Source organism: Pelobates fuscus, chromosome 7 (genome assembly GCF_036172605.1).
Source record: "Pelobates fuscus isolate aPelFus1 chromosome 7, aPelFus1.pri, whole genome shotgun sequence".
Taxonomy (NCBI): Eukaryota; Metazoa; Chordata; class Amphibia; order Anura; family Pelobatidae; genus Pelobates; species Pelobates fuscus.
This window is the reverse complement of record NC_086323.1, coordinates 96298737-96321008: the sequence shown is the minus strand read 5'-3', so window position 1 is coordinate 96321008 and position 22272 is coordinate 96298737. Positions and strand designations below refer to the sequence as shown.

At 42.5% G+C, this 22272-nt stretch overlaps 1 protein-coding gene across 2 annotated transcripts in view; it reads left to right on the top strand.

Annotated features, from left to right (window-relative positions):
- Positions 1–4815: 4815 nt before the first annotated feature.
- The window catches only part of PRKAR2A (protein kinase cAMP-dependent type II regulatory subunit alpha), a 124370-nt gene continuing 106913 nt past the window's right edge, over positions 4816–22272 (top strand). For both annotated transcript variants that reach the window (XM_063426232.1, XM_063426231.1), the window contains exon 1: positions 4816–5334. In XM_063426232.1, coding sequence (XP_063282302.1) covers positions 5058–5334 — 277 coding nt within the window. In that variant the 5' untranslated portion in view covers positions 4816–5057. The remainder of the gene's footprint in view (positions 5335–22272) is intronic.

Genomic DNA, 22272 nt, shown 5'->3' with positions numbered 1-22272 from the left:
TAGTTGTGGATGACAAGAATTTCGTAAAGTTTTAACAGGCGAACGGAGACCGACCGCAGGGCCAAACTTCAAACATCCATAACTCCCGAACCCCTCAACCGAATGAGCTGAAATTTGGACATATTGCTCTCCTAACCAAGACCTATCAAGCGGTGCTGGACTTAAAGGTGTACCCCCTGTTTTTGGGGTACATCCAGAACTGGGGTAAAATACTGTATTTTATAATTATGTTATGTGTTTATCTGAGGGGAGGAGACGTGGGGGTGTTACCATGCATATGATTGGTTATTTTCAACCTCCCCCTGGGTGTGTTCTGTGTGTACTGTTTGGTAATAAAAAGCAGGCTGGGTGTTCCAGTCCTCAGATCTTCTTGACCCTTCAAAACGTAGCCTTGTCTCGTTCTTGGAAGGGGATTATTTGGGAATGTTATTCTGCTCCTGTTACAGCTGAACCTGACTCTCGTTCTGGATATCGTGGATGGGATTATACCAGCTCGACTTCTCCACAGCAGCTTGCAGGGAAAAGGACGTCTCCAACGGCAGATACCTGGGTAGCCGTTACAACCAGCATTGCTGTAATTGCCCATCTAAAAAGCATGTTTTCCAGGTGGGGTATACTATTGGTGAGCGCAATGGGATGCAGTTTGCTTCCATGGAGTTCAGATCTTTCAGTAGAGAGCGTGATTTCCTTCACTTTACTTCCACGCATGATTGAGAGAGTGGTAGTTTGATTTAAAGCAACCAAGACCTTATTTGGCCATCTTGGACTACAGGGCGACCCCAATTAAAGCCCCAGGATGTAGCCCTGTGCAGCTGATATTAGGGCAACAATTCTGTACCATGTTGCCTTCTGTGGAGGCATTCTACCTTGGCTCACCTACTCTGCCAGAGGACATTTGGAGGAGGGATGAAGAGGAAAAGCAGATTCTTTTAGAAGACACTCTGCGCACCCATTGCCTGAGTTGTACATGGGCAAAATTGTCCAAGTAAAGTTGGATGATGAAAAGAGGTGATAGAACTCGGCTACTGTATAAGAGTATTCCTTCGGGGGGCGGGGCCTGGCTGCTGAGCTGAGTGGATGCCTGTGGACACAGCTCCTGCACTAACTGGAAGATAAAGTGACAAAATCCCCAAACTACAGCGAGTACTCGACTCACAAGGGCCACTGAGCTACTGGTGACACCCGGGCGAATCAACGGGTTCTAAACATGCCACAATTGAAGCGAGAATCGCCCTGAGTACCGTATGCGGCCTACGCTCCTCAGACGCCTATTCTTGACTGGACACTCGATATTGGGCCCTTGTTCCCCCCCTTTGGACCGGCAGGTGTCATTACGGTCCCCATCGATAGGCAGCAGGTTCTCGCTCACACCCTAACAGCCTGCAAAGACACAGGCCCAACACAAAGCGGGCCTAGCATGCACGCCGCGACACGAATGGCGCCTACTGATGCAGGCCACGGCGACGACATAATCAAGCGCTCCCTCCGACGCATAACCAAGGCATTCCAGCGCTTCTGGCAGCAATTGGAGCAGCGTATGGCACTGCAAGCACCGAAGCCTACGCGGGAGGTGAGAGAAGCCGAGATGAAAGGGCCGGGCGAGTCCTGCTTGGGCAGACCCCAGCCTGGAGCACACGCCACCCAGGCTCCCTGCCTATCTGGGCCGAAGGCCAAGAGGGGTAAACAGCATCGACCACGACACCGGAGAACCGCCCGCTGCTGGCGGCTTCGCATATCAGGGTCCTCCGTAGCGCCCATAAAGGGGAAGACCCGGCTGCACTGCATGCCCGAGTCTGTGGAATACAGATGCAGACCTTCCATGAGGCCTGGGGCTGGAGCGGGAGCCGACACGGCACACGAAACACCTACATGTTCATCACACAAGACCACAGAGTGGATTACCTCATACAGCACACCAGTGGCATAGGGTGAGAGATCGCAGACCAACTACCAGCTTGGACACAGAACAGGACTTTGGACGCTTCCTCACTACTATAATAGACTGTAAGCCTAGAGTCATGATTACCTCTTTATTTTCACTACCTAGGCCTGATCATTTACTAAATTTTATTGGCTGCCAAGCATGTCGACAACTCCATAAGCATGCCGTAGCATTGTTGCAGATTTCTATGAGGATCTCTTTTTGTTTTTACCATGCTGCCTAAACCGACAGCCAGCCTAACATGCTAACTATGCCTTATACCCAAAGTGCACAGTATGTCTATGCCTTACTACATAGTATCTTGCATAACACTTCTGACATCCCTATCACGCTTGTTTTAGAATTTTGAATATACGAAGAATCTATGGAAAATGGCGCTGTGGGCAATAGCCCTACAAATGTCTGATATGTGATGGATTGCTAGCTTGTACTATTTCATAGGGCAACACAAACCTGCTTATAGATCGCAGACACTGTAGATAAATACCTAACATGCTCTACACATAATGCAGTAAGCTTGTCTCTTCTCAAACTTGCCTAAGAATAGGAGCAGTCAGAGTAATCTTTCACTATAGCATGCTACAGCTGAGTTTAGCCCGTGTGAATATGTTTAACGTTATTAATCTGTGGCAGAATCCTGTTACTTTACCCAGAGCGCTTGACCTGTTGTGCCGTAAGCTACCAATGCCATGTTGACATGTACTGAGCGAGAGCCAGAGCTGCTTAACACATAGCATGATTAACCTGTTATATTGTACACATGAAACCTACCATTTGAGCAATTACTAACTGACCGTCGCACCCATTTCTTCAACAATTGCTTGTAATACTATGTTTACTTGACGTTTCAAAAACAAAAATATATGGCAGTCCTTCGTAGGAGTGTACCATCTTGTTTCCATCAACTTGTATTACCCCATACCGCCTCCTCTCTTTATTCTGTACCCCATAACGCAAATGCCATAATAAAACAAAGATTGACATAAGATTGACATAAGAGTATTCCTTCGAACCAAGGGAGTTAGTTGTGACTTGAAGAATGGAATAATCCTATATTCACTGTGGACTAGGGTAGTCTACGCCAATGTCCAAATAGTTTAATTATTATAGTATAGTTATTCCTTCTTCTGTTTGTTTGTTTAAAAAAAGTATTGTTATTAAAAAGGGGAGACGTGACGGGAGTTGGCATGAAATCACAGAAAGGGGGCAGAGCCAGAGGGGGAGCACCTGCGGCAGTTGAACTGCCACCCTAAACTTGGGGACTGAAGTTACCTGTGCATTATCTTATGCACGATACATCTTACAAAGTTCTATAATTGTCGATCTCCTCTAATGTTGATAACGTTTATATATCTTGCCTCTGTTATTATGTTACCGGCTCCGTAGATGTAGTTCTACGTTAAAGTAACCATGCCCCCCCCCACCCCCACCCCATCAGCACAAGGTGCCAAGCGAAACTACTACGCAAAAGTAGCTGACCTTTGATTATATCGCGCATGACCCCAATCTCCCGAACCAGCGCTACTAAGCAAAAACACATACCCGGCGTTGGGAAGCTCCATACCTGTACACACCTTAAATAAGCGTCTTACTACAGCTTATGTATCATGGCGCGACGCAAACAAGGCGCATGCAGCCCAACACCAGCATCCCCCAAGCCACACGCCCAAGGACTACCTATAGGGAAGCCTGGGTGTATGAGCCCCCAAATAACAAAAACTGAGTAGGCCCAGCTAGGTGATGAATGCATACCTGTACTGTTGGAATCATTGACATATGTTATACTATGTGCAAAAACTCGCAAAAATAAAGAATTGAAAAAGAAAAAAAAAAAGGGGGGGGGGGGCAGGGCTAGAAGTGGTTGGAGGACATGTCATTTTTCAAATGTAATTCTGAAGATGGTGTCTCACCTCAAATTAAAGGACCACTATTGTGCCAGGAAAACATACTTGTTTTCCTGGCACTATAGTGCCCTGAGGATGCCCCCACCCTCAGGGTCCCCCTCCCGCTGGGCTCTGGGGGGGGGGGGGGGGGTTAAATTTACCTCTTTCTCCAGCGCCGGGCAGGGAACTCTCCTCTTCCTTGGCTGAATGTGCATGCGCGGCATGAGCCGCGCGCACATTCAGCCAGTCTATAGGAAAGCATTTCTCAATGCTTTCCTATGGACGCTGGTGTCTTCTCACAGTGAGAAGCGCGGAAGCGCCTCTAGCGGCTGTCAATGAGACAGCCACTAGAGGCTGGGTTAACCCTATTATAAACATGTAGAAAAAAAGGGTTAAACCTAGCTGGACCTGGCACCCAGACCACTTCATTAAGCTGAAGTGGTCTGGGTGCCTATAGTGGTCCTTTAAGCTCAGCAATAAAGACATGTTAAAACCAGTCACCATGTTATTTGCATTTCATGACAGCATTTTTTGGGGTAATAATTAATTGTAAATATTAAGAAAATAAGTATTTTGGACACAGAGGTTCCTTTTACTAAATATGAAGTGGTTATGGTGCTTAGAGTGGATCCATGGTGCACACAGCCAGCTCCCCGCCTCCCACATCCACGCTACAACCCATTCTATGTCTCTGCTACAACCGTTCATGACGCGGAAGCCACGCCCTTCCGTCACACGCCTCTCTGTCACTGGCCAAGCGGCCCTAGAGATCCGCCTCTAACTGAAGAATGGGGCGGTTACTAGACCACGCCCCTCCCCCATCCTAGCTCTCCTCTCAGGGACACACTGAAGGAAGCTTTGCTAGGCAACCACTGACAGTTGTAATGGTAATATAAATAATAAAAAAAAAAAGCCGGCGGAAGTAGCGGTGGCAGTGACGTCAGTAGTCTGGCCCCTCCTCTTGGCCAATGCGTGTCCGCCCCCGTTCCCGCCCTCCTCGCTGCGCGCGCCGCTCTCCCTGTGCTGGCCGAGCTGGGATTATTGCGCGCTGCCGGTCCGTGTCTGTAGAGTGAGGGAAGCTGGAGCGGCTCTGTCAGTGCGCCTGTCACTCAGTGAGTGTGAGTGGGAGTCCCCGGGGGGGGGGCGGGAGCACGCTGACCGAGGCAGCTTTCCGGGGAGTGCAGCCCGCTGTGTGAGGAGGAAGGGGGGGACACGGAGTCCATCAGAGAGCCATGAGCATCGAGATCCCGGCCGGCCTCACCGAGCTGCTGCAGGGCTACACGGTGGAGGTTCTGCGCCAGAGGCCGCCCGACCTGCTCGACTTCGCCGTGCACTACTTCACCCGCCTGCAGGACAGCCGGCAGCAGGACGGAGCCCGGGCATGCTCCTTCCGGCCTCACACCCGCGGCGTCAACTTCGATGGCGAGACCGGCCACAGCGAGTCCAACGGCGAGCAGCATGACGGCGAGCACGACGAGGACGACGAGGACGATGACTCTGACTTTGAACGTAAGAGTTTCGGGGTGGAGGGGTTTCACGTATGGCAACACTGGGCATGAAGGGGGCATCATCCATGACAACACTGGGCTTAAGGGGATTCACCTATGGCAACCCTGAGCATGTAAGGAATTCATTTAGGGCAACACTGGGCAGGGGAATCCTTTCACTAGCCATGGGCTGCCAGGGTTATCACCTATGGCAAGGCTGGGCATGATGGGGCATTACCCGTGGCAACACTGGGCATGAAGGGGCATTACCCGTGGCAACACTGGGCATGAAGGGGCATTACCCGTGGCAACACTGGGCATGAAGGGGCATTACCCGTGGCAGCACTGGGCATGAAGGGATTCACTTATGACAACATTGGACAGGGGGATGACTTCACACTGGCCGTTAAATGGGTTCACATAAGGCAACTTTGGTCGGGGTTATTGTCAGGTATAAAGGGGGGTGCCACCTTTGTAACACAGGGCATGGAGGTGGACTCACTTGTGTAGGGCTACTATTTCTACCACTAGGCATTAAGGGGACTTCACATAAGGCAAGCCTGAGCATGGGTAGTGGTTTTGTCTCAGGACAGAACTTCTTGGCATGGAGGGAATATACTATTGTAACCCTGGCCTGGCCAGTTTGCATGGAAGCCGTATCACCAATAACACTGGACAGAGGCACTGTGGCATTTGGGATCACCTCTATACCTGGGCAAATAATCATATCGTATAGGGCAACACCTATAGTAATTGTGGTCAAGGTAACTTGTGGGGAAGAGGCATCACTTTAAAAAAAAAAAAAAAAAAAAAGTGGGAATGGCCTAAACCAGGGCAAAGAATAGTCATCTATCTTAACTATCTGATGGTTAGTTTGGATTGAGGTGTTATCACGTATGGTAACTCTGCTAAGAACATCTTATCATAGGTTGGTCATCCTCTCAAGGTAACACTGGGCAGGTTTATGTGGAGAGGCTATATTACCTGTGGTAAAAAGTATGTTGGCACGGAGGGTGTCATTACTTCTTGCAACAGTTTTTATATGATGGAACAGAGTGGGGCACCATTTCAGGCAACCCAAGTGGGTTGGCATAATGAGAACCCTTAATGATGGGTTAGAATGGTGATGGCATCACCTCATGTAATCCTAGGTAGGCTGGCATGAAGTGGAATTACCTCAGGTAACCCTGCATCAGTTGTCATAGATGTGGCCTAACCTCAGATAACCCATGGTAGGTTTGCATGGAAGAAACATCACCTCATATAAACTATGCAGTGGCTGCTTGGCAAGCAATGAATCACCATTACTAGCCCTGTTTGTTAAAGCTGGACATGTAGGGTTTTATCACATGTTGCAACTTTAGGCTGGGATATCTTGTCATTTCTGGTAACTATGTGCAGGGACAGCTTGACATGGAAATGCATCACCTCTATTAACTCTGGGAAGGCGTAACTCTAAAGGTTATTTTGGCAAATAGGCATGTGAATGGGTGTTTCTATGCTAAACATACATATGGCAGCTGGAAATGGGGAGAAAAATCACTTTTGATCACTCCTGGGCAGTTAGTTTGGCATCAGGCTTTTATTTATGTTTATGGTGTGAAGTGTAGTTATACAGTGTGTTTGTTTTATTTATATAAAGCTAACAGCTTAAGTAACACATTACAGGTTAAGTTGTAGTAAGAGGGAATAGTACAGTTAGTGTTGAGAATTACAATGAAACACTATGCAACTACAAGGATGGACATTTTTGCCATAGTCAAGTTAAATGAGTGCTATTATAAATGGCTAATTATATTTACAGCAGCCCCTCCAACACAAAGCTCACTTGGATTTAGTTAGTATATTTTGCTCACTGAAAATTATCATCCTGAATGATATAGTTTGTTTATCCTGATGCTGATTTTCATTTGTTAATGGTCATTAAATTAAGTCCTGTCAAATACATTTCTATTTTTTATTTTTTTTTATGCGAAACACCTCCTGATCACTTAAACAGTTCATAGATATGTTTACCTTAGGGTTAAACACTATTCTCTACTAATGCCTACTAACAGAGTGTAATAGAATAATGAAGTTTTGACATGGCAGCTATTTTAAATTATGGACAATTGAGCAGGCCTGGCACCATGGCAGTCCACACAAGCTGGGGTGATAAAGATTATTCATTTGGCTAATGAGTTCTCTTCTCATGTCTTAGTTGAATTGTTAGTTTAAAATGGTAAAATGACATTTGCTTACTATGTCTCCTTTGCAGTACATTTTACGATTCTTGCAGATATCATTGTTGGTTCCTTCTTCAGATTTTTGCAATTTAATGTTAGTAATTTCCAGGTATGAAATGTGAGGTTGATTTGAATAAGGAAATAAAACGTGCAACTTCTGCTTTTTCTTAATAGTTCCAGATAATTGATTGGAATGTGTGCTGTGAGACCGCACAGAGCTCTAAACCCCAAAGTAAATGCCCTTATATGGCAAAATTACGTGATATAATCTGACACTGGGTATTACTTGAAGGCACCTCTAGATAATCTTAATAGCGTGTGTTTTAATTTATATGTACTCCATGACCGGTAGCAGAGTTTTTGTTTTGTTTTTGGATTATAACTTTTTTCCTTCTGGGAAGGGACACCCCTCAAGATTTAATATCTTCAGATTTTGTGTAGCTTGCATTGCTTTAAGTCAGTGGTCCTTTAACAACTTGATAGGTGAGTAGCTGGATACTGCCCCCCTGATGTTTTCTGCAGGCTACAAAGTTGATCTGCATCTCAGACTTGTGCTAATAAGTTCATCTAAAAGGACATTTGACATTTGAAGGCTAGGGCAGCTGACATGGTAAGCAAGTGAGTCGTTTACTGTGTAGAAGAGATCCATAGTGTTGTGTTTAATGCACCAATTAACCCCTTGGGTAAGTACCAAGTGCTTTTCATTAGGCATGGGAAACCTATATGTTTGGATTTTAGAGAGGTGCATTCCCTTTTCATACCATGTTTATAGTAGAGGACATGATGTTCTATGATTTGATCTATGCTCTGTGATATGTAAACATAGAAGCAGCCAGTTTCATGTTCTCTCTCCTCTTGCATACACATGGGTGTGTGCACAAGACGTTTTGTATATATTTATGCCTCTATACATCGTAAGTTTATGAAGCTTTGTCTCTGCAAGTCACATCTGCATTTAAATATCTGAAAGGTTTAAGTGGCTCTGGCCTTTCTATAACTTTGGCACAACCCAACTGCTATAATGTTTTTTTTTTTAGTTTGTTTGGCAGGCTGTCCTCTCACAACAATTAAAGCTAGATTTTTGATTTGTAGAGCATATAAACACTGAGGAAATACCCACATGTTACATCACTTATAGAACAGGCTTCCCCAAACTCCGGCCCTCCAGATGTTGCTGAACTACAACTCCCATGATTCTATGAATGAAATAGGCTGAGAATCATGGGAGTTGTAGTTCAGCAACATCTGGAGGGCCGGAGTATGGGAAAGCCAGCTATAGAATGAAGGAATGCATGTGCTTAAAGTGCACCTTTCTAAAGGATGTCAGTTTGCTTCTTAGCAATGAGCATCATGTGAGCATGACTTGATCCACACATGAAAATGGAGTGTGTTTTTGTTCTTGGATTTGCACTCCTCATCTAAAAAAACTAGTAGCTTTTACTGTGTTGATGGATTGAGGAACTGTCACTTTCAGAGAAGAGACCTTTCCTTTTAATGTAAACTGGAGTGTCTAGTGAAAATGGTAATGGTTGTGGATCCCTTATAAGTATGTACATTCAGCACTATACATTTGACAATTTTTTTGCATGGATATTGCACTATAAGCTCTGAAGATATGGCTATAGTGAGATATAACTCTCACTTCCGGCACATGGGGAGTGGTGTCCAGCTTTCCCAATTTTCAATACTTACAGCAGGGGCACACGTGGCAGCATAAACACCATGGTGTTATGTAGTGCTTATGGTGGTTGAAGCCTTTCTCTAACTTATGTTATCTCAATGAAGTGATTTGTGTGCACTGCCCTGTCGTTTTAGCCCTGAAATCCAAAACATTGCCATTTAGTAGATACAGCAATGTTTTGATTGCATGGCTAAAGCGACAAAAACAGTGCACACAACCCACTTTATTGATATGACGTGAGTTAAACATTTCAAGTACCGTAAGCACTACAGAACACATCTAGTGGCTGCCTTGCTTACTGTAACTAGAGAGGGCTTCCACAGCAACTGCCACTTCCTTTTCTAAAATACCTTACACATCACCCACAGTGACATGTCCACTGGCAAGGTGCTTGGAGTGTCAGTGATGTAATCATGTGGCAGAGATCGTGCACAATTGCGGTCTTGTATGATTCCAGACACAAGAATCAGGCCTGTATTCATCCACTACTCTTTAAATAACAAATGACTAGAAATGCTTTTGATGTAAATATATATATATATTTTTATATATATATATGTGATGTTCTGTTGACTACAATCTTTTCCTAACTGGTTTGTGTAAAAAAATGTGAAACTTTTAAATACACTAGATTTGTAAGCAGTGTTGTATGCGGCTTTCAGCAAATGATTTTTGGTATGATGACTTACTGCATCAGATTATGTGCTGACTGTCTTGCATTTGTTATTAGTTGTTTTTTGCCTCTTTTTAAGAATAGGCTTCAATGCCTGATACTCGTGTCCCATCCCTCTAGATTGTCATATGGTTCTAAACCATATCTTGTCAAGCATTCAAATTCTGTACACTGCAAGCCATTTTTTAAAAATGAAAAACTAGCAGTTACTTGTTTAACTGCAATTAAAGTTAAACCTGTAGTGACATTTTTGACTTGATTTAAATCACCACAAATACATTGAATACATCATATATCACAAAAACACATGATATATTTAATGTAACATTTGGAGACCTCACTCACCATAGTTCTGTTCCTGTGCCATAATTTCTTTGTCTTTGTGGATGTTACTCTTTATGTAACATCTACCTTTTGGATGTGTAGCTTAAAGGACCACTCTAGGCACCCAGACCACTTCAGCTTAATGAAGTGGTCTGGGTGCCAGGTCCTTCTAGGGTTAACTAATTTTTTTTATAAACATAGCAGTTTCAGAGAAACTGCTATGTTTATCAATTAGTTAAGCCTTCCCCTATTTCCTCTAGTGGCTGTCTCACTGACAGCCGCTAGAGGCGCTTGCGTGATTCTCACTGTGAAAATCACAGTGAGAGCACGCAAGCGTCCATAGGAAAGCATTATGAATGCTTTCCTATGTGACCGGCTGAATGCGCGCGCAGCTCTTGCCGCGCGTGCGCATTCAGCCGACGGGGAGGAACGGAGGCGGAGAGGAGGCGGAGAGCTCCCCGCCCAGCGCTGGAAAAAGGTAAGTTTTACCCCTTTTCCCCTTTCCAGAGCCGGGCGGGAGGGGGACCCTGAGGGTGGGGGCACCCTCAGGGCACTCTAGTGCCAGGAAAACGAGTATGTTTTCCTGGCACTAGAGTGGTCCTTTAATGAAGCAGTTTTGGCGCAAAGATCATACTGTAGTTTCACTTCTCAATTCTCTGCCATTTTGGAGTTAAATCACTTTTAAATAAATAAAAAAAAATAACCCCTACCCTCCCTTCCTCTCCCAGAGATTCCCCCCTCAGCAAAAAAGGACCCCCAGGGGCCATGTGACAACTCTAAAAGAGCGGTCACATGGCCACCATAGGTGTCCATAGTGCTGCCAGAAGGACTGTCTGAACTGACAGGCAGTTCCCTGGCTGGTGGAAAAGTAAAAATAAAAGGTAATTAAAAAAATAAATGTATGTGTGTGTGTGTGTATATGTATGTATGTATGTATGTATGTGTGTGTGTGTGTATCTATATATATATATTATATATTGGTCATACATATTGTTTATTAATATAAAAATACACTTAGAGTAAAATTACATACGTGTGTGTGTGTATGTGTGTATATATATATATATATTATAAAAATAACTACAAATTATGTTAAAAAATTATATAACATTTTATTCTAACTGTATTTTGATATTAATAAACAATATATGTATGTATGTGTGTGTGTGTGTGTGTGTGTGTGTGTATATATATATATATATATATATATATATATATATATATATATATATATATATATATATATATATATATATATATATACACACATACATACATACATATACACAAGGCCAGGAGGGCTGCACTCACCTAAACATGCATTAATTCATGGATTTATTACAGGGTGCTACTGGGACCAAAATACAAAATACACAAACCAGTGCACTCGCTTATTAACCCCTTAAGGACACAGCTTCAGAAGCTGGACATACCCTTAACCTCCCTGGCGGTATTCCCGAGCGTGACTCGGGGTTAATTTTCGCTGCCAGAAGCGGTAACCCCGAGTCACGCTCGGGGTAGATAAGATTTACTTACCTCCGCCGCGATCCGCTTCGGGAGGACTGCCTCACAGCCCAGGCAGCCCTCCCATGGCAAATCAGGCCCCCGGGGGCCATGTGATCGCTCTCAACGAGCGATCACATGGCCCTCTATAGCTGGCTGTGGATCTGCCAGCAGGGGGACTGTTTGAAATATCAGACAGTCCCCCTGCTGGTGGGAAGTATAAAAAAAATAAAAAAAGACAAGTGTAAAAATAAATTAAATATATTTTTATATATATATATAATATGTATATATATTATATATATAATAGATGTACATATATATATATATTATATATAAATACGTATAATTAAAATAATAAATAAATAAAATAATAAAATAAATAAATAAAATATTGAAACAAAATTTAATATAAATTATATATGCATATGTAATTTCATTCTAACTGTATTTTGTTATTAATATATATATATATCGGTAACAAAATACACTTAGAATGACATTCTATATATATCTATATATATATATATATATATATATATATATATATATATATATATATATATATATATATATATATATATATATATATATATATATATATAGATAAATACATATAATTACATAAAAGATTACATTAGTATACACGTAGAATTTAAATACCTATAAATGCATATATATTAAAATTCTACATGTATATTTAAATCTTTTAACGTAATTATGTGATTTGATTAAAATTTGATTGACATGCCTGACATGGGGGCGGAACTGGGCGGGTAATTCAAATGCAAAAAAATGGTACCGCTTTTGGTACAAAATTCCTGACATAATCATACCGCCAGGGAGGTTAAGGACACAAGCATTTTTTGCATTTTTTGCTGTTTGTGTTCAACTGCAATTTGCATCTCTCTCATTTATTGTACCAACACATATTATATACCGTTTTTTAGACAACAAAAAGGGCTTTAATTTGATGTGACCTATACATGTATAAATTCTCATTTATTTAAAAAAAATGCAAAATAATGTGGAAAAATAAAAAAAAAACGCTTTTTTCCCCACGTTTTGGCAATAATAATGTGTGTATAATATGTACAGCTTAGGAAAAGTAATTCAAAATCAATTCATTGATGTGTCTTGATTTACAAAGTACATAATATGTGTAGGATTTCAGTTTATTTTGAAAGTTACAGGTCACAAACTACAAGGTCTAAAATAAAATTTAAATGTGAAACAATTTTAGAAGTTGGTATGTTTGTCTTGGAAGTTTAATACCCATTACAGGAAACAAAATTGCCACACAAAAGTATATATTTATATAAAGTAGACATCACAGGCTATTTACCTAAGGTTAGTTTGACACTTTTTGCGTAGCCATTTCACCGCCAATCTCTGCTAAATATTGTAGTAAAATTGTGTTTTTTCTCTATTTTGGCATATTCACATATAACAAGGTTTTTGTAATGTGTATTTCGTAAATCTAGTGTGTGCTATCCCTGTACAGAACCCCATATTGTGTTCAGCTACATCTTCTGAGTACAACGATACCCCCATTGTATACCTTTGCCCCTATTCTGTGAAGCTACAGTGCCATATAGGAGACCATGCTATTTCAGTTTCTATAGTTGGAATTTCCATAGATGGTCATATGTCTGAATTTGTGGCATTATAGCCATTTGACTGTTTAAATAACCCTATAAAGGCCTTCCATTTGAGAAAGCAGATACCCAAGGGTATGTTATTAGGCATATATTATACCTTAACTTGCCGCCATGTTTTCACAAATTTATTTCAAATTTTGTGGTGAGAAAAAAAAAAAATATTTTTTACATACATGTTGCATTTTCGCTGGGTATTTCTTACATTTGATAAGTGCCACTGTCATAAATTCCCCCTAAGTATGCTCAGTTACCTCTTCTGAGTAAAACAATATGCCCAATATATGACCCAGACACTATTTTGTGAAGTTACAGTGCTGTGAAAGAGATGTGATAAGTTCAGGTTTTTAAGTGTGAATTTACATGGAGAGTTTTAATGGGTCCCTATTCTATTTTTAAATATGTTAGCAGGCTGCTTTTTCCAATTACCCCAAAAAGGCATACTATTTCTTAAAGAAGACGCCCAAAGGTATTTCTAATGGCAAATTTTGAACCTTAGCGTGGGATAATTTTTCCGTTAGCTTGTATCAAGTGCAGTGGTAAAAAGCATTTTTTTTCTGCCTTTTTTTTTTTTTTTTTTTTTAATTCTTTATTTTTGAGTGCAGAGATGATTACAAGCTTAATCGGTGACATATTTAGTATACAATATTATTGCAAACAATTGGTTCATATAGTCAAGAGGTGCTGCACTTTTTTTTTTTTTTTTTGTCGAGTAGGATCATGAGTTAAACAAGAAGAATTGCAAGATAAAGATATTGGCATATATCCTGGCAGAATTAACAGCACATTTAATTGTTATAATACGACACGCTTGGAATGCACGAGTAGCATTTATATGGACTAGTTAAACCATACTGCATACATCATGGAAGAATAGGTAGAGGAGAGACAAAGAAGGATAACATGGCTTATGCAGAGATTATACATACATACATGGTTCCACTAGCAAGCTCCCGCTAGGCTGACCACATTTGCATGCCTAAGAGGTGGTTGCATGTTACGCTAGCTCTAAAGTGTGGATAGCATGAACACATAAAGCAGAACATGAGAGCAGCGTCAGCATTGAGATCACCATACTTCGCTAGTTTAAAATGTCCACCCCATGTTGGTTCCATGTCTGCTTGGTGAGGGTCCGCGTCGGCCTGCTGGGCAGCCCGTCAGTGTGCAGTGCTGACTGCCACATTGGGACGTAAGGTATGATGTAGAGGCTAGAGACCGTCAAGATTGGTGCTTGGGCGCTTGATGTTGGGGCTGGCTGCCTGTTGAGTCCGGTAGCTTCCTCTCGGGGCCGCTGTGTTTCATGGCGTGCGTGGGGAGTGCTCGAGGTCAGCCCCGTTGTGGGAGCACCTGGCTCGGCTGCTGGGTCGGTGGTCGTTGTCGAGGATAAGTGTTGTGTGGTGTGGCAGGTCGTCCAAGCTGCTGTTTGTGGGACCACAGTGCAGGACAGGCAGGTCCTGGGTTCTTTTAGCCCTCTGGATCCATGCGTGGGGGCCTTGTTGGCTTCTCTGACCTGTGACAGAGATCTTCCACCGATTTCAGCGCACATGTCACGATGATCCGCCATCTTGTGGGGCCAGGGCTTTGAGCACATGTGGAGACCAGTAATGCCGAGTGGTCACAGGGGATCCAGTTTTGGTCAGTGTCAGCGAATGCCTCTGCGCCAGCCTGCCTGTCGCTGTACTGCACCGCCTGATCAGTCTCCACAGTGGGGGCTTTCCCTCTGTCAGCTTTGATCGTTCTAGCTTGCACATGTTGCTGGCTTGCGGCGGCCATTTTGGGGAATACCGCCGGTGGGTTTTCTGCAGCAGGGTGGTAGTTTCGGCCCCGCGTGTCGTGCCATGGCAGAAGTTGCTGCGTGTATATGCAGACCGGGATGACCCCCCCCGTCCCGGGGGGGGGGGGGGGACGCCGGACACCGGCCGGAGACCTGGGAGAGCGGCCGTCTCATCCCGGCTCAAGCTCCTCACGCCTTGGGCCTTCGTCGGGTTACGGAGGGCATCTTGAAGGGTATCCCCTCGAACCCCAGGATCTGGGGATCAGGGTGATAGTTGTTGCAGGTGGCTAGGAAGATTTTACCCCCAATTTGCGCCGTTTTCGGGCCTCAAAGCGGGAGCTCAGACAAAGCGTGTCTGATCCCGTCGGCGGTCCGGCCCCGCCCCCCCTTTTTCTGCCTTTTTGACACACAGTGAGTTTGTACTGTATATTTTGCAAACCTTATGTGTGCTACGGCTTTATAATACTTTATATATTGCTCAGCTATGTTGTCTGAGTACAGCAATACCCCCGTATGTACCTTTGCCACTTATATGGGGACGTTGAAGGGGCACATTTCAGACACAGCCATTGTAGGTTTTGTCAAACTTTTAATTTTTACGCTGTGTTGTTACCCCACTTTGAAGTTTTTTAGCGGGCTATATATTCCAACTATCCCATAAAAGCATACTATTTCTTAAAGAAGACATCCCAGGGTATTTCAAAAGGCATATTTTGAACCTTAGTGGGGGATAATTTTTCTGCTAGCTTGTACCAAGTGTAGTGGTAATAAGCATTTTTTCTGCTTTTTTGACACACACCGTGAGTTTGTACTGTGTATTTTGCAAACCTTATGTACGCTACAGCTATATAATACTTCCTATCTTGCTCAGCTGTGTCATCTGAGCACAGCAATACCCCCATATGTACCTTTGCCAGGTATATGCGGACATTGAAGAGGCACATTTGAGACACAGCCATTTAAGTTTTTTCAAACTTTACATTTTTACGCTGTGTCCATACCCCACTTTGGAGGTGTGTTTGTAGGTTAATTATTCCAGCTACCCCATAAAGGCATACCATTTCTTAAAGAAGAGACCCTAGGGTATTTCAAAAGATGTATTTTGAACCTTAGCGTGAAATCATTTTTCCGCTAGCTTGTACCAAGTGTAGTGGTAATAAGCATTTTTTACTGCCTTTTTTACACACACAATGAGTTTGTACTGCATATTTTGCAAACCTTATGTGTGCTACGGCTATATAATACTTCCTATCTTGCTCAGCTATGTCGTATGAGCACAGCAATACCCCCATATGTACCTTTGCCAGGTATATGCGGACATTGAAGGGGCACATTTGAGACACAGCCATTTAAGTTTTTTCAAACTTTAAATTTTTACGCTGTGTTCATACCCCACTTTGGAGGTGTGTTTGTAGATTAATTATTCCAGCTACCCCATAAAGGCATACCATTTCCTAAAGAAGACACCCCAGGGTGTTTCAAAAGGCATATTTGAAACCTTAGCGTGGTATCATTTTTTCGCTAGCCTGTACCAAGTGTAGCGGTAATACGCATTTCCCCCCTTTTTTTAAACATTTTTTTAACTTTTAAAAAGTTTTTTTTAACTTTTAAAAAGTTTTTTTTAGCTTTTAAAAAGTTTTATTTAGCATTTAACAACTTATTTTACTATTTTAAAACTTTGTTTAAACTTTTCAAAAGTTTTTTTAACTTTTTATTGTTTTTTTTTTTACTTTTAACCCCTAACTAGCCTAACCGTAAATCCCCAAATTTTCCCACTAACTTCTACCCACCTTAGCTAAATAAATAAATATTTTAAAATATTTAAAAGAATTAATTAAATACATTTAACCCCTGAGGATTAAAAAAAATAAAAGTTAACCCTCAGGGGTTAAAAGAAAAAAATCAGATCACAGTGAAATACTGTGATCTGTATTTTGATCACTGCAGGCAGTGATCAAAGTGCAGGGAAGGGGTTAAATTTTATTTGAAAGAGGTGAGGGGGGGTGGGATTTTGCAACAAACACTTTTTTTTTTACAGCCAGAGACAGATCAGCACCGATCTGTCCACTGCAGGGAAACAGATCGGGTTTCACTGCAGCATGTGTGATCACTCTGACTCCCGGTCAGAGCGATCACATGGGCTGTGAAAGTGAAACTGCCTGTGTTAGTGTGCCTCCGATAGGGAGACACACTACAGGAAGATTAACCCCACGATTGCCGCGATTGTGGCAATCAGGGGTTAATTTTCATTTATGACGGAAATTTTCCGTCCAGCGTCCTTAAGGGGAGTGCTGCAATGACGGAAAATTTCCGTCATGCGTCCTTAAGGGGTTAACTAAACAGTGATTTCAAATCCTACATAGTACTATTTAAAAACACCTCACCTAGGTAACAAATAATGGGGGTTTGGTTACATTATATGATCATACATTGCATAAGCCTGCCAACTGCATCAAAGTACCCCATTCTTGGCAGGTCATATATATATATATATATATATATATATATATATATATATATATATATATATATATATATATATATATATATCCTTAACAACCGTGGATGTACTACGTACGTCCGACAAAAAAAAAAACGGTAGTTGAGGGCTGCGGCAAGTAGGAGCCCTTGACTTCCCTAGACCGGCGATCACGGTCGTGGGGGTCTGCTGGAGACCTCAGCAGTCCCCTGCATCAGCTCCGGCCTTCCAGGGCCGTGTGTGTATATGTATGTGTATATATATCTATATCTCTCTATATATATATATATATATATAGTGTGTGTGTATAATAGATTATAAAATTAAAACATATATATGATTTCTTTATAAGTGTACTTTGAGATATATACACGTATATCTCAAAATTCACTGATAAGGAAATTAGATATGTAATTTATTATAAAATGCTTTAATTATAATATATTATATATAGGAAATAAGTGTGGGTGTGTGTATGTACGTACGTATTATACACACACATATGTATATACACGTATTATATGTGTGTTTGTGCATATATATATGTATGTGAGAATATTTAATATAAATACTACAAAAGACTGGAAATACCCCATTTGGAATATCCGGGGTTATCTACATTTAAAAATGGTATGTCATGATGGGGTTATTTCATATTCCTGGGCTACCATATGGTCTCAAAAGGCAACACAGACCCAGTAAAGCAATCTGGCAAACTGAATTGGGCAAGCCCTATAAAGACCCTGTAACTTTCCAAAACACTATAAAACCTGTACATGGGGGGTATTGTTATACTCTGGAGACTTTGCTGAACACAAATATGAGTGTTTTCAAAAGAAAAGCTTATCACGACGATGAAATCACCAGTAAAAGTGCATTTTTGTGTATGTAAAAACCCCCTAAATATGAACTTTGGCAAGAGTTTGTGGCTACTACAAAAGACTGGACATACCCCATTTTTTTTTTTAATTCTTTATTTTCTTGGTGCTTAATTGTCAATAAAGCATTGATTGGCATTGTACATAGACATCAACAGTATACATTGCAAGGTAAAAAGAAATATGAGGACATGCACAGTTTTTTTTTTTTTTGGTCCAAGGAACACAAATAGTAAAATAGTAAAAAAGAGTATAGGATAATCTTGCTCAACAAACATGTCAAAACTTTACATACTTATTAACATACATCAGTGAGGCTAGCTAGGGATAAGGAGGACTCAGTAAGTGTTTTCTAACTTGTGGGCCGTTACGTGTAAGTATGAAGTGTAATTGATACTCTACAGGTAGGGTATTTGTGCCTCCCTTATAATTAAGAGCATCGATGTCCTCCCTGTTCTCTGTGCTATCGGGTAGTATAAGGTGAGTTGGGAGATTCAAAGCGAGAGCTGGGATGCCTAGTCGCAATAATACTTAATTGGGAAGACATAGTGGTTGTACGCCTCTGAGGTGAGACATTATGGCGTACGGCGTTGTCAATAGGCGGGGGGGTGTGTGGGTCGGTCTGTAAGACCATTCGAGCTGAGGGTAATGGGTGTTATCAGGCTTATTGCCGGAACCGCAAGTCCAGTTATAGTGAGTCCCAAAGAAAACTAAAATGGTTGAGAGTGGTGGGCAACTACTATGTGTCCATGTGGAGAGGTATTCATGTAGTGTGGACCGTTGAGGAATAAAGGGTCGTGCTGTAGCCGGGTTCCACTGATGAGGTGCCCTTTCCTTTGCCCGGGTTCCCGTGGGAGTCTGAGAGTTCTGCGGTATGTTCAGGGTAGGCAGTAGGGCCTTGGCTTCCTCTAGGTCGCGTACAAACCATCTTTCTTCGCCCTTGAGCACCATGAGGGTGTGTGCTGCGCGCCACCGGTATTGGAGGTGGTGTTGTCTGAGCAGGGACGTGAAGGGCAGTAAGGATCTCCTCCATGCCAGAGTGCTTCCCAAGAGGTCTGAGTACACTGTAAGTGACATGTTCTCAAACTGGTAGGGTGTGCGATCTTTGATGGCACCGAGGACTGCCCTCCCATCTCCTTCGCCCCAAAAGCGGACTATCAGATCCCGTGGTGCGTCGGCTGGGGCCTTGGGTGGCTTGGGAATGCGGAATATACCCTCCAGCTCCAGTGTCTTGCTCTGTCTTGGGGTCAGGAGCGCTGCCATTAGGCGCCTAAGAAAGTGCGGTAGTTCCGCTGCTGGCATGTCTTCGCTTATTCCGCGTATTTTAATGTTCTTTTTGCGCCTTAAATCCTCCAGTTCCGCAAAGCGACGGTTGTGGGCATCGTTTTGCTTTTGCAGGCCCATCATTGCCTGCTGCAGGGAGGCGATTTGTGTTGTGTGTTCTCCCGTAGTGGCTTCCTGCACTCCTAGCCTGCTTGACAGGCCTTTGATGTCCGTGCGGATCGTCGCCAGGTCCGACAATATGGTCGCTTGAAGGTCCGCTAGGAGGAATTTAAGCACCTCTGTGGTAACAGGTGCTTTGTCTGGGCTCCGTACTGCCGGGTCTGGAGGCTTTATCGGCGGAGCTTCGATTTCTTCCTCGAGGGAGAAATCATCGGAGTACTCCGAGTAGGCCTCGGGGCGCGCTGCCATTTTAAGTCCCACCGCGTTGTTTGCTTGGCGCAGGAGGTCTCCGATATTCAGACCCGGTTGCGGTTTGTCCTGCTTCAGTTTTTTGGTTTTTCTACCCATTGTGGTGGTGGGATAGCAGGTATTTGTTCTGGGGTCCCCAGTTTAGCGTTTTGGGCTCTCCAATGTGTAAATTTGTTGGTAAATGCCCGGAGCTCTATCTCAGTGCGGCCACTCTGCTCGGGTGCTTGGCTCCGCCTCCGGACATACCCCATTTTGAATACAGTGGGTGGTCTACTTTTACAAATGGTATGCCATGATTGGGTTCATTTTCATTCCTGGTCTCAAAAGCAACATAGGCCCAGCAAACCAATCTGGCATTTTTTTTATGTGCAAACATGGAAAAGAGGAATGCCCTACATTTGACCCCTGTACGTTAGCAAAAACCCATAAAACCTGTACATTGGGGGCACTGTTGTACTCGGGAGATGATGCTGAACACATATTGGGGTGTTTTTTGCCAGTAACACATAACAGGAACTGAGACCGGTGGTCAAATTAGTGCATGGCAAGTGTTAAAATACCACCATTTGATATATCCTAGGGCAGGGATAGGCAACCTTCAGCACTCCAGATGTTTTGGACTACATCTCCCATAATGCTGGCAAAGCTTCATGGGAGATGTAGTCCAAAACATCTGGAGTGCCAAAGGTTGCCTATGCCTGCCATAGGGTGTCTACTTTTCAAAAATATATGGTTTGATGGGGTAAATTACACACATTGGGGTGTTCTTTGTCATTAATACATACCAGGAACTGAGAATCCATGCCTAAAGTATGTGTGTGAAAAATCACACAAAAAATTACTACCCAAAAGTTTGACAAAGACTGGTGATAGAATTAGTACATGGAAAGTGTTAAAATATCACAATTTGAAATACACTAGGGTACCTACTTTTTAAAAATATATGGTTTGATAGGAGTAAACTACATCGGCCAGCTTCACAAATGTCCCAAATAGGACATGGGTGCATGATGACCAGCTGTGAAAATTCCAAGTTGGAAAACTTGAATGCACACCCTCCAAATAAGGTATTTTAGCCCCCAGAGAACCTGACACACCTATAGATGTGGGCTATCACTGTACTCAGGAGATGTTGCTTAACACATTTTGGGGTGTTCTTTGGCTGTAACCTTTAAAGTTTTCAGTACATGTATTCTTAAATTGCTATTTTTATTTAAATTTGGCATAGATTGGTGGTAAAATGGTTGCATGAAAAGAGTCAAAATACCCCACGTTTAATACCTTAGGTCAGTGGTAGTCAACCTTTTTCTAACTACCGCCCACTAATGCATCTTTTTGGTTGAAAAAATTTCCTTACCGCCCACCAGTTTTCGCGCAAGTGCGGAATATTTTTTTCGAAAGGAGGGTGTTTTAAAAAAAATAAATGTACGTACATTTATCTTTTTATTTGCAATTAATGCATGTTTATAATGTTTTTAACTTTATAAAAAGTTTAATGAGAAAACAATAAAGTAAATTGAAATTACCTTTACTAGTGATTAATGAGATCCTTGAGGTTGTAAGGAACAAACGAAGGTCTCCTCTTTCGGTGATATTCAGACGACTTCTCTGTTTGCGCATAATATGATTTCTCATCTGTGCGTCAGCTCCCCTCTTCTCCCTCCTCAATTCCCCTCCCCACCTTTTTCCCCCTTTTTTTAACCTTCCTTATAGCAATGCCCAGTAGGAAGGCTGAGCTAGGTATCCCACTATAACAGACTGGCACACATACATACAGACACACATACAGACATACAGACAGACAGGCACACACACACACACACAAAGACATACATACAAAGACACATACACATACAGACACAAGAAACAGACACACATACATACACACATATATACAGACAGACACACACGACACATACATACACACATATATACAGACAGACACACACACACGACACATACAAAGACATACATACAAAGACACACATACAAAGACACACACACACACACACAATACATACATACAAAGACACACACACACAATACATACATACAAAGACACACACACAAGAC